General features: G+C 45.1%; 1 protein-coding gene across 6 annotated transcripts in view; it reads left to right on the top strand.

Annotated features, from left to right (window-relative positions):
- Positions 1-13,790, top strand: part of LOC123991387 (guanine nucleotide-binding protein G(olf) subunit alpha-like) — a 66,513-nt gene that overhangs the window by 12,662 nt on the left and 40,061 nt on the right. For all 6 annotated transcript variants that reach the window (XR_006830789.1, XM_046292936.1, XM_046292937.1 and 3 more), the window contains exon 5: positions 8,983-9,080. Coding sequence is in view for 5 of the 6 variants with exons in the window: in XM_046292936.1 (XP_046148892.1) it covers positions 8,983-9,080 (98 nt within the window). In the remaining variant the exon portion in view is untranslated. The remainder of the gene's footprint in view (positions 1-8,982; positions 9,081-13,790) is intronic.

Here is a 13,790-nt window from a genome sequence, read left to right as displayed (position 1 = left end):
GCATTCTCCTGGCCTCTGCCAAACCCAGGTTCGTCCGTTGGACAGCCAGTTGGTAAAGCGTGATTCATCACTCCAGAGAACGTGTTTTCACTGCTTCTGCGTCCAAGGTTTACACCACTCCAGCCCACATTTGGCATCTGCCATGGAAATCCATTTCATGTAGTTCGCGACGAAGTCTTGCGCTGACGTTGCTTCCTGAGGCAGTTTGGAACTCGGTAGTGAGTGTTACAACCGAGGACAGACGATATTTACACTCCACAGTTCGGCAATCAGTGGTCCCGTCCTTTGAGCTTGTGTGGTCTACCACTTCGCGTCTGAGCCGTTGTTGCTCCTAGACGTTTCCACTTCACAGTAACAGCACTTACAGTTGACCGGGGCAGAAATTTGACAAAATGTTGTTGGAAAAATGGCATCCTATGACGGTGATACATTGAAAGTCACTGAGCTCTTCAGTAAGGCCATTCAATTGCCAATGTTTGTCTATGGAGATTGCATGGCTGTGTGCTCGATGTTATGTACCTGTCAGCAACGGGTGTGGCTGAAATAGCCAAAACCACTAATTTGAAGGGGTGTCCACATAGTTTTGTGTATATATAGTGTATCTACACAGTATATACCCTGTAAGAATTCCTATTGGCTGTTGGTCTTTTTTTTTTTTTCTCCCATTGGAATGTCCTCAAAATCGGACATAGGTCCAAAACTTTGCCCCAATCAGGAACCTTGTTTTTTCAGACAGTGAATAAGGGTAAGCTGGCCTAGTGTACAATCTGGACACATCTGTTGGACTAGATAAATACTAATCAACTGTTACATGATTAGTTGGCTTGCTAAAAAAAGCTTTTAGTAACCTCATTTTATTTTTGGGGGGGAGGGCGGAGTTTGGGGGAGCGCATCGTTAGCAATTTAAATCAAAGCCGTCCCTTCTCCCTTTAAATGAATTGTTTGATTCCTTTTTCTGAGTGCAGTGGGTCAAGGCAAGGCAGACAAAGCGTTGGTCTGTTTGTGCCGAGGTGTTAGGAAAGATTCCAAACAGTTGATTCTTTTAGTGTCTCAGATTCTCTGTGTTGGGTCAGCGACACTGCAGACGACATGAAACGATGATGAGAATAAGGGTCTGCTCCAGGGTTTGTTGATCCTCTGTTATCTAATGCTTTTAACTGTGTACTCTGCCAGCGCTGATGAAGGTTGTTGTGATGTTGACAGTGGATTGCTAATAGTAAACACTGATTTGTGAGTGGACCACAAACATGGAATATGGGACTTTCAAAACTTTTTATTTGACCCCGAGATGAAAGTAGCTGTGACGTACGAGCCTCCGTTTCCCCTGCGCTCCGTTTCCCCTGCGCTCCGTTTCCCCTGCGCTCCGTTTCCCCTGCGCTCCGTTTCCCCTCCGCTCCGTTTCCGCTGTGCATAATGTTTTTAAATGAGCTTTTGATAAGGGATCAGTCTAAGAAGTAGTGGTGTTTATTGCGTTGTGTGCGAAAGGATCCTCCCTTAATGTTTTGAGTTTTGATCTGGTGCTTTTGCTTTAATGTTCAAACTAATTACATGTCAATTTAATGAATTACTTTTTTTTTGGTCTTTCTTTAATTAGTTGAATTTAGTCCTATTCTCTCTGGTTTTGCCCAGTTGTGGGCGGTATCTGTCCCGTATCCGTCCGTCTGTGTATTCATACTAGTGGCGGTCCATACTGTATACCAGTCGGTCAAAGATGGACAGTAGAAGCAGTAGATGTTTTGGCTGCAACATAGGTTTCATTTAATTAGGCCTATTATGTAAAGGCACATCGATTTCTGTTAGTAAACCAGCTGGGTAGTGGCTCAGACATGTGGACAAAGACAGGCCCTCACAGCATTCAAACAAATGAATATTTTCCTCTAAAGCAGGTCCGTGTTTCATGTATGGCCTCCTGTGTCACATGTAAGGCCCTGTTTCTGCCGGGACTCACAACACCGTTTGTCTACCACAGCGGAGATTTCAAAATGCAACTTCCCCACAAACCGAATAGAAAAAATGACAAAGAATAACTTTTAGCCTTGGCCTCCGCTGACGATTTGACATTTGGTGTGATGCCTTTGCTGCCATGCTATGCTACCTGGAGGCAAATGTAGATTCGTATCATCCAATTGTCGCCTGCATGTGTAACTTGTTAACGTTGCAAAAAAAGGGAATTTCTAAGAGCACTTGTACAGTGTTTAAATTGTTTAGCAAATGGGTTTGTTTAACCTCACGTTTTGTTGAATTTTACTTGAATTAATGAAATTATGCCCTCAACTTCATGCACCATGCCCACGAGAGAGAACGAGTGACACACACACACACACACACACACACACACACACACACACACACATGGTTCCCTTCAGATTATTAAAACAAATACAAGCAGAGTTTCAAACCATATGCTTTAATCACTACCCACCTGCACTCGTTGGTAATTGATAATCACAACCAGTTTATCATGCAGCATGACAAAAGAGTGAAAGTGTCTCTCGTTTTTCAGAGATTGCTTGGCCATTATTTAGGCTAAAATAAATATGGCAAAATATATGGCTCTTGTTGCTGCTGCCTTGGCTCAATGCTTATATTGGCAGTAGATGACATACCCTTGGTCTTTAAAACACTGGGCTTTAAAACAATGCATCGGCAGTTGATTGTGGTTACATAATTGAAGAGCATCTTTTTTTTTTTTTTTCATCCATTCCAGGATTTCTTGACATGGTGCCAGTAGCGGCTAGACTAGAATAATCTTAGATTGTTTTGGGGCCTGCCACTTGGCTCCAGTACATTCTCATGTGTTCTGTTTTACTAGGGCTTTTTTTTCATCTGCCCAAAGTTGACGTTTGACACTTCAATGTGCAACATCACAACTATTCCTTCAAACATTTAATCTACTTGTGTCTATGTAAACTATTGATGCCAGATGCCGGTATTAAGCTGTAACAATCAATTATATAAAACACACACTCCTGTTAATATCTCATGTAAACGAAGGCAGTTACCAATGGAGACATTTATCCCTGACAACAACAGAAATGTCAGTACATTGGATTAATAAGGTTTGGCCAATATGGTGAGAGTGCGGTGTAAGGCCATTGGTATGAAACGGTTAAGGAACCGTAAGTTATGTGCACAACGTCCCAGTTGCTCTCTTTCATGGGCCCCTCCGTTAGAGGCAGTAAACTGCCTTTATTCACACTGTGTCATGAGCCTCCCTGAAACTGAGCCCTGAGGAGTGTCTCCTGCTTTTTTTATATATATATATATGCACACACAGTTTGATCATAGTAGGCCTCCTTTGTTAAGCCATTGGCGCTTAAGTCTTTTTCACCTTGACGGCTGGACGAACCCGCCAGAATGTAGGGGACAGGGTTGAATAATGGACAAACCCGCCAGTGTTAAGGGGACAGGGTTGAATAATGGACGAACCCGCCAGAATGTAGGGGACAGGGTTGAATAATGGACGAACCCGCCAGAATGTAGGGGACAGGGTTGAAGGGTGGACAAACGCGCCACAGTGTAGGGGACAGGGTTGGATAGTGGACGAACCCGCCAGAGTGTAGGGGACTGGGTTGGATAGTGGACGAACCCGCCAGAGTGTAGGGGACGGGGTTGGATGGTGGACGAACCCGCCAGAGTGTAGGGGACAGGGTTGAATGGTGGACGAACCCGCCAGAGTGTAGGGGACGGGGTTGAATGGTGGACGAACCCACCAGCGTGTAGGGGACAGGATTGAATAATGGACGAACCCCTGTAGGGGACAGGTTTAAAAAAAAAAAAAACCTTTATTTAACTAGGCAAGTCAGTTAAGAACAAATTCTTATTTTCAATGACAGCCTAGGAACAGTGTGTTAACTGCCTGTTCAGGGGCAGAACGACAGATTTGTACCTTGTCAGCTCAGGGGTTTGAACATGCAACCTTCCGGTTACTAGTCCAATGCTCTGACCACTAGGCTACCCTGCCGCCCCGGGTTGAATAATGGACGAACGCCAGAGTGTACGGGACAGGGTTGAATAATGGACGAACCCGACAGGGTTGAATGGTGTATGAACCCGCCAGAGTGTAGGGGACAGGGTTGGATAGTGGAAGAATCCGCCAGAGTGTAGGGGATGGGGTTGGATAGTGGACGAACCCGCCAGAGTGTAGGGGACTGGGTTGGATAGTGGACGAACCCGCCAGAGTGTAGGGGACGGGGTTGGATGGTGGACGAACCCGCCAGAGTGTAGGGGACAGGGTTGAATGGTGGACGAACCCGCCAGAGTGTAGGGGACGGGGTTGAATGGTGGACGAACCCACCAGCGTGTAGGGGACAGGATTGAATAATGGACGAACCCCTGTAGGGGACAGGTTTTAAAAATTTTTAACCTTTATTTAACTAGGCAAGTCAGTTAAGAACAAATTCTTATTTTCAATGACAGCCTAGGAACAGTGTGTTAACTGCCTGTTCAGGGGCAGAACGACAGATTTGTACCTTGTCAGCTCAGGGGTTTGAACATGCAACCTTCCGGTTACTAGTCCAATGCTCTGACCACTAGGCTACCCTGCCGCCCCGGGTTGAATAATGGACGAACGCCAGAGTGTACGGGACAGGGTTGAATAATGGACGAACCCGACAGGGTTGAATGGTGTATGAACCCGCCAGAGTGTAGGGGACAGGGTTGGATAGTGGAAGAATCCGCCAGAGTGTAGGGGATGGGGTTGGATAGTGGACGAACCCGCCAGAGTGTAGGGGACGGGGTTGGATAGTGGATGAACCCGCCAGAGTGTAGGGGACGGGGTTGGATAGTGGACGGGATTAACACCATACACTGCAGTATGGAGTAGTCTGGCTCTCTATGACTTCATTTGGCCGGCATAGCATTTGTAAACAAAGTGAGATCAGTCATATGTTTTAGTTAGTAGGCTATTGATAGCAAGATGAAGACCGATTAGGCTTTCTAAACCAAATTAAATGGGGAAGCAGGGAGCCTAGTGGTTGGAGCGTTGGGCCAGTAACCGAAAGAATCGAATCCCCGAGCTGACAAGGTAAAAATCTGTCGTTCTCACTGTTCCTAGGCCGTCATTGTAAATAAGGATTAGTTCTTAACTGACTTGCCTAGTTAAATAAAATAAAACATTTACAAATTATAATTTTAGTCGCAGACCTCCAGTCTTGTCCGGATAAGCCCGCCCTTCAGACAGACCTCCGCAATGATGTTTTGTAATGCTTGCTGAAGACACTGAATACTACTGTGTAACTGTCTCCCCCACCCAAACATCCTTAAACCAAAATAGACCATTGATAATTGCAGATGAATCCGATATTTATCTGTTTTAGTTCTAAGAAGGTTCCCTGAAATGCCATGTGACATGTTTGTGAACTTTTTTTGGGCTATGGGGTGTTTATTGCCAGGCTGGGATTTCAATACATTCAGATCCATTCTTCTCTTTGTTAGCCAGTGACAAAATAATACAGCAGAATTGGTAACGGGATCAGGTTTTCGTTCTTTCTTTTTCTTTCTTACTCTCTCGTCTCACTTGTTCTTTCACTATCTCTCTCTGTCTCTTTCTGTGAATCCTTTGTCTGGGGCTCATTTGCTCTGGGCTGCATCGCCATTTCCTAACAGCAGAGATTTAGACCAGATTAGTCGACTCTACAGCATGGCATGGCACAGACAGTCAGTCAGACAGACACAGACAAACAGACCTGCAGGGAGTCAGGCAGACAGGCAGGCAGTCAGACAGTTGAGATTTGCTTATGTTTTTCGACCAGAAAGTGTGGTTGTGTGGTTGTGGATGTGTGTGTGTGTTTGACAGGAAGGGAGGTTTTGAAGTGTAACAGGATGTAGCTGAGAGACGCAGGATCACGCTTCACTGGCGTTGTGACCAGCGCTGTGTCTCCCCTGACGATCTTGTCTGATGGTGTGTGTGTGTGTGTGTTCGAGAACTATTAGTTTTGTTGATGACTCATCCTAGCCTTATGTATGACAGTAGAGCTATACCTGGGCCAGAAACGCAGGCTCTGTAAAATGACTTAGTGCATAGCTGTGCATTGGAAAATTATATCTAAGAATCCTTTCTCATTGTATTCGCCAACTTGGTTTCAAGGGGATCGTTCATGGGACTTCATGTTTGATGTTGTTTTCATAAACTTGTTTTCATAAACTTGATGAACCATTGTTATTCATGGTCATCCCTTTTTGAATACAATGTGGATATTGCTGCATTCACGGTTTATGGAATATGTATCCACATGCACAAACTGAAACACTGGAGCATTTAGTGACAGCAAACCATAGCTGACAGGCAGGCTACCCAAAGGGCTTCATTGAGTGAGTTGATTACTCTTTACACGTGACTGAGAATGTCGTCTCACCAGAACTTTGTCTTTTCATTTTGTCTGTGGTTACCATAACACAACAGTGTTGCAGAAGACACAGGAAGAATTCCCTCCCTCCCCTCCCTCACACACACACACACACACACACACAGTTGTTTTGAGCTGAACGTCCACAACCTCCTTGTGTTCTAGGTCAGGTATCAGACCATCCTGAACATGGCTTTTACATGACTGTGATGTCACCCATCACCTGGACATAACTGTGGCCCTAACGACTAGCAGTCACATCCGCCATAGATTGACCCTGTGTTGTGGCACTAAAGACACCGGTATCCTAGCACAATCTCCCTCTCTGGTCCAATGGTGGGTATACAAGGGATAGTGTTGATACCCAGGGGTCGGTGAGTGTGCCCAGGGAATCTGAGGTGATCGCACTGGTAGCGGTGTGGAGGGACTGGAGGATGCCCGAAAAGCAGCCAGGGACGTCATTAGCCACAGGCCCATGGGCTAGTTTTTTCTAACCCAACTGCTAATGACTCTTTTTTTTTTTTTTTTTTTTCTTCTTTCTTCTCTTCGCCGCATCACTAATGAAGGCTTAGGTTCAGTAAAGGACGTGCTGGTTAAATGGAAGGGCTCCTAATGGGCTTCAGTGTTTTGTTTGTGTTTTTGTGTCACCAGGTGCTCCCCAGGGCTCAATGTTGGGCCCTGTGAGTTTTGACTGTGGGGACTCACTGGGCTGCTTTAGTATTCCCCATCCCTGTGATAGGCTGCCTGTCAAATAGGGTACATAGGTTCTCTACAGTTTTTTTTTTTTTTTTTTGCTCAAGTGTTTTTTTTTTCATCAGGAATTGAAACTGGTTCATAGTTGTGAATTTCACTTTATTATTGTGGATTTCAGTAGACTGGGTACCTCGACTTTTTGCACTCCACAATTAATGAACTTTCTTAGCCAATTTTTGGGGGACAGAATTATAGGCTGTGTGCTTGCCAGTCGTTATAGAACATTCTAGAGCACCCTCATTGCAATCCCTGTGATACTGACAGTCTTAGGTTGAGTCGACAACAGTGCAAGTAATGACTCGTATGGGGGAAAAACATCCGATTTTCCTCAGTCATGAGACCGACAGGACCTGTGTTATTGTAACGTAGTAACATGGCACACGTCAAAGCAACATCCCCATATCTTCTCCATTCTCCCTGTAAACACACAGTACAGCAGCGTCTGGGCTGATACGGGCAGATGAACTGTCTCTGTGTCCTCCTCTCCGCTTAGCGACTTCCTGTTCTCGCGGTGAGATCATCAGCCCTGGCCAGGAAACTGCCCTGGCATGCAGACGCACTCTGCTTTGCATGTGGAGAGAGAGATCCTGACTCGGTGCATCAAAATGTCACCTGTAACTAATGGGAGCAAAGAGGAAGTCTGAGAGGTGCGGTTGTGCTCATATACACAGCTGGATTTCAGTGTGTGAAGGGAGACATTCACAGTAAACCTGTTAAGTGAAGCTTATTAAGATGTATTTTCGAGGTGTAGGTTATTACCATGAACTAATCTTGCATATTTTTGCATTACAGTGTGTGGAGGAATTGTTTTTCTGATGGTAGTATTGAGGTGTGAAAGTAAAAAAGTAAACTGTCAAAATGAGTAAATGGCCTCCTACTGTGTTTTTGTTTCTAGAAAATGGTTGACATGTTTTTTTGACGATAGATACACGGTCGATACTGCACAATAGTTCAGCGCAGACTGTTTAGCTGAATCGTGAACAAGCTGCCATTTACAGGGTTGTTCGAACTTCACTCAAGGCCTTGTTGCATCGGCGTTAGCGACTTTAGCATCTGAGTTTGTTTTGCATCTCTGTTGCCATTTGTTTGCCTGTATTGTGGCTATTATGCGATGACCCCACCGGGGGACTAATTATTGTAAACCCAGCTCTCGGCTCTCTCTAAGGAACAAGCGGGTGGGAAAACAAGTCTTCTCTTTCTCAGAACCTCACTCCCTCCTCTCTTCGCCTTCCTGCCTCCACTCGTCCCTCCCTCCCTCTCTCTTTCCCATTGGTATACTTCTGAGGCAGAAGACGCCAAACAGTGTGTTTTGTGTTGCATCAGAAAGAGTATTTTGGATTTTAGTGCTGGTTGGTCCCTAAACGTTCATCTTTATATTATCATGTCTTTCTCAGTTGGGCTTTTTAAAGTTAACCTTTTTATATTGGTGTGTCTGTGACTGTCTAGAAGACAACACTGTTAGATGTGAGATTAGCCCGGACCTCATATGAAACAAGTCCCCTTCCCACCCTCCTCCACTACACAGGCAAGTGAGTGGAAGAGCAGGCTATCATTGAATTTTTGTGTTGCCGTCGTGAATGAAACCAACGTTTTCCACTGTACTTCTCATCCTATAGGACCAGTCAGTTCACCCGCTGCACCACCTGAGTAATGTACACTGATTATCTACCATGCTGCTACAGAGGACACTCACATCAAATGTACTTTCATCTATCATGCAATTGTACAGCAAAGCCAACGTGATGACAAGTTGTTTCTCTTGTCTGAAACCAAAGCTCCTGTTGAAGACGCCGTGCTCCCTGAGCTGTCACGTGTCTCTCCTTCTCCTAACCCTGTCTCTCTCTCTCTCTGTCTTTCTGTCTCTCTCGCTCTCGAACAACAGGAGTTCTTTGAGCATGCCAAACAGCTGTGGGACGATGAAGGCGTGAAGGCTTGCTTCGAGCGCTCCAACGAGTACCAGCTCATCGACTGCGCACAGTAGTGAGTACCCCCTGGGCCCCAACCCTCGTGCCCTCCCTTCCTCCCATCTCTCTCTTCCACTCTCGCCATTCTTTTCCCATTCCCCTTTCTCCTCTCTACCCTTCTCTCCCCAACGCCCCTCTCCACCCTTCTCTCTTCCTCCCTGTCCATTTTCTCCCTCTGTCCTATTCCTTTATCGCTCTCCATTCCCCATCCCTCTTTCCATTCCTATACCTCCATTCCCCATCCCTCTTTCCATTCCTATACCTCCATTCCCCATCCCTCTTTCCATTCCTATACCTCCCTCCCCATCCCTCTTTCCATTCCTATACCTCCCTCCCCATCTCTCTTTCCATTCCTATACCTCCCTCCCCATCCCTCTTTCCATTCCTATACCTCCCTCCCCATCTCTCTTTCCATTCCTATACCTCCCTCCCCATCTCTCTTTCCATTCCTATATTCCCTCCCCCCATCCCTTTCCATCTCTCCCTCCCCATCTCCATTCCTATACCTCCCTCCCCATCTCTCTTTCCATTCCTATACCTCCCTCCCCATCTCTCTTTCCATTCCTATACCTCCCCCCATCCCCCATCTCTCTTTCCATTCCTATACCTCCCTCCCCATCTCTCTTTCCATTCCTATACCTCCCTCCCCATCTCTCTTTCCATTCCTATACCTCCCTCCCCATCTCTCTTTCCATTCCTATACCTCCCTCCCCATCTCTCTTTCCATTCCTATACCTCCCTCCCCATCTCTCTTTCCATTCCTATACCTCCCTCCCCATCTCTCTTTCCATTCCTATACCTCCCTCCCCATCTCTCTTTCCATTCCTATACCTCCCTCCCCATCTCTCTTTCCATTCCTATACCTCCCCATCTCTCTTTCCATTCCTATACCTCCCCATCTCTCTTTCCATTCCTATACCTCCCCATCTCTCTTTCCATTCCTATACCTCCCTCCCCATCTCTCTTTCCATTCCTATACCTCCCCCCATCCCCCATCTCTCTTTCCATTCCTATACCTCCCCCATCCCCATCTCTCTTTCCATTCCTATACCTCCCTCCCCCATCTCTCTTTCCCATTCCTATACCTCCCTCCCCATCTCTCTTTCCATTCCTATACCTCCCTCCCCCATCTCTCTTTCCATTCCTATACCTCCCCATCCCCTCCCCATCTCTCTTTCCATTCCTATACCTCCCCATCCTCCATTCCATCTCCCCATCTCTTTTCCATTCCTATACCTCCCCATCCCCCCCATCTCCTCTTTCCATTCCTATACCTCCCCATCTCCCATCTATACCTCTTTCCATTCCTATACCTCCCTCCCCATCTCTCTTTCCATTCCTATACCTCCCTCCCTTTTCATCTCTCCCCATTTCCATTCCTATACCTCCTCTCCCATTCCTATCTCTCTTTTTCCATTCCTCCCATACCATTCCTACCTCCCCATCTCTCTTTCCATTCCTATCCATCCTACCTTTCCCTCCATCTCTCTTTCCTCCTATTCCTCTTTCCTCCTATATACCCTCCCTCCTATCTCTTTCTTTCCATTCCTATACCTACCTCTTTCCTCCATCTCTCTTTCCATTCCTATACCTCTCCTTTCCCCATCTCTCTTTCCATTCCCCTATATACCTACCTCCCCATCTCTCTTTCCATTCCTCCTATACCTCCCTCCCCATCTCTCTTTTTCCATTCCTATACCTCCCTCCCCATCTCTCTTTCCATTCCTATACCTCCCTCCCCATCTCTCTTTCTCTCTTTCCTCCTATATACCTCTCTCTCTCTCTCTCTCTCCCCTCTTTCCTCCTATATACCTCTCTCCACTGACGTTGCGTGTCTCGCAGTCTGCTAACCTGAAACCCCAGAAGCACAGGTGCCCTGTTGTGACAACCAAAAGACACGGACAGTTGCGTTCAGATAGTAAGACCTTAAGACCGTGTGTTGAGACGCTCGCTCCCGGTGAAGAGAGGAGAGGGCTTTTAGCGTTGTTCACAACACGTGTCTTTTACCCTCCACTGAGGTAACTGTGCTTTCAGGCTATTTCACCCAGTCACATTGATGTCCCCCAGTAAGGGGGGGCTACCTGGGGTTTAACATGTGGATCCCTTGGAGGCTTGGTCCAAATAACAATGTTTGTGTTCCATCTCAGGCTGCTGGCAATTACCGACTGAAATTCATACCACCCCAATATAATTTTTCTGGTTAGCGGTGAGTGAAGGAAACACACGCAGGCACACATGTATTGTTCTGCATAACTACTCATCCCCAAGTAACAGGTGACAACCCCTGTTGGAGGAATCCAGTGGAGAGGTTGTTGAAAGTACCTTCATTAAGCCAGTCCGGTTGTTTTACGTGTAAGGATATTCCTTGTGTGTTCCTCAAGCTTCCTCGTTAATGAAAGGTGGATCCCCCCTGAGAGGCAATTTCCATCCCATCACAGCCCTGGTTGCTCTCTCAACCAATGGTGCGTCTCCGTTGACTCTCCTCATGTGTCCTGGGCATTCTGATTGGCCTTTTAGACCTCATATAATCACCCATGGAGCTCTGACAAAGTCTTCCAAGTCCTCAGAGGTGCTCTTCAGGGAGTTTAATGGCACATAATGTTTTGGCTATTTGTATGTGTCTGAATGTACACAGCACCAGTCAAAAGTTTTGACACACCTACTCATTCAAGGGTTTTTATTTATTTGTACTATTTTCTATGTTGTAGAATAATAGTGAAGACATCAAAATGATGAAATAACACATACAGTTTAAGTGGGAAGTTTACATACACCTTAGCCAAATACATTTAAACTCAGTTTTTCACAATTCCTGACATTTTGTCCAAGTAAGTATTCCCTGTCTTAGGTCAGTTAGGAACACCACTTTATTTTAAGAATGTTAAATGTCAATAATAGTAAAGATAATTATTTATTTCAGCTTTTATTTTTTCATCACATTCCCAGTGGGTCAGAGTTTACATACACTCAATTAGTATTTGGTAGCATTGCCTTTTAAATTGTTTAACTTGGGTCAAATGTTTTGGGTAGCCTTCCACAAGCTTCCCACAATATGTTGGGTGAATTTTGGCCCATTCCTCCTGACAGAGCTGGTGTAACAGAGTCAGGTTTGTAGGCCTCCTTCCTGGCACCTTCTTTTTCAGTTCTGGCCTCACATTTTCTGTAGGATTGGGGTCAGGGCTTTGTGATGGCCACTCTAATATCTTGACTTTGTTGTCCTTATGCTATTTTGCCACAACTTTGGAAGTATGCTTGGAGTCATTATCCATTTGCCACCCACAACATGATGCTGAACCAGACTTGTGGAGGTCTATCATTTTTTCTCTGAGGTGTTGGCTGATATCTTTTGATTTCCCCATGATGTCAAGCAAAGAGGCACTGGGTTTGAAGTTAGGCCTTGAAATACATCCACAGGTACACCTCCAATTGACTCAAATTATGTCAATTGGCCAATCAGAAGCTTCTAAAGCCATGACATCATTTTCTGTAATTTTCCCAGCTGTTTAAAGGCACAGTCAACTTAGTGTATGTAAACTTCTGCCCCACTGGAATTGGGATACAGTGAATTATAAGCGAAATAATTTGTTTGTAAACAATTGTTGGAAAAGTTACTTGTCATGCACAAAGTAGATGTCCTAAACGACTTGCCAAAACTATAGTTTGTTAACAAGACATTTGTCAAGTGGTTGAAAAAATTGTTTTAATGACTCCAACCTATGTAAACTTCTGACAATCCCAGAACAACAGCAAAGGATCTTGCGAAGATGCTGGAGGAAACGGGTACAAAAGTATCTATATCCACAGTAAAACTAATCCTATATCGACATAACCTGAAAGGCCGCTCAGCAACGAAGAAGCCACTGCTCCAAAACCGCCACTAAAAAAAGACAGACTACAGTTTGCAACTGTACATGGGGACAAAGATCATACTTTTTGGAGAAATGTCCTTTGGTCTGATGAAACAAAAATAGTGAGGACCATCGTAATGACCATAATGATCATCGTTTTGTTTGGAGGAAAAAGGGGTACGCTTGCAAGCCGAAGAACACCATCCCAACCGTGAAACACGGGGGTGGCGGCATCATGTTGTGGGTATGCTTTGCTGCAGGAGGGACTGGTGCACTTCACAAAATAGATGTCTTCATGAGGAAGGGAAAATTGTGGCGATGTTGAAGTAACATCTCAAGATATCAGTCAGGAAGTTTAAGTTTGGTTGCAAATGGGTCTTCCGAATGGACATTGACCCCAAGCATATTTCCATAGTTGTGGCAAAATGGCTTAAGGACAACAAAGTCAAGGTATTGGAGTGGCCATCTCGAAGCACTGACGTCAATCCTATAGAAAATTTGAGGGCAGAACTGAAAAAGTGTGCGCGAACAAGGAGGCCTACAAACCTGACTCTGTTACATCCGCTCTGTCAGGAGGAATGGGCCAAAATTCATCGAATTTATTGTGGGAAGCTTGTGGAAGGCTACCCAAAACATATGACCCAGGTTAAAAAATTTAAAAGCAATGCTACCAAATACTAATTGAGTGTATGTAAACTCTGACCCAGTGGGAATGTGATGAAATAAATCAAATATGAAATGAATCATTCTCTCTACAATTATTCTGACATTTAACATTCTTAAAATAAAGTGGTGATCCTAACAGACTTAAACCAGGGAATTTTTACTTGGAATAAATGTTAGGAATTGTGATCAACTGAGTTGAAATGTATTTGGCT

The sequence above is a fragment of the Oncorhynchus gorbuscha genome, linkage group LG12 (assembly GCF_021184085.1).
Source record: "Oncorhynchus gorbuscha isolate QuinsamMale2020 ecotype Even-year linkage group LG12, OgorEven_v1.0, whole genome shotgun sequence".
Taxonomy (NCBI): Eukaryota; Metazoa; Chordata; class Actinopteri; order Salmoniformes; family Salmonidae; genus Oncorhynchus; species Oncorhynchus gorbuscha.
This window is presented reverse-complemented; position numbering and strand designations above follow the sequence as displayed.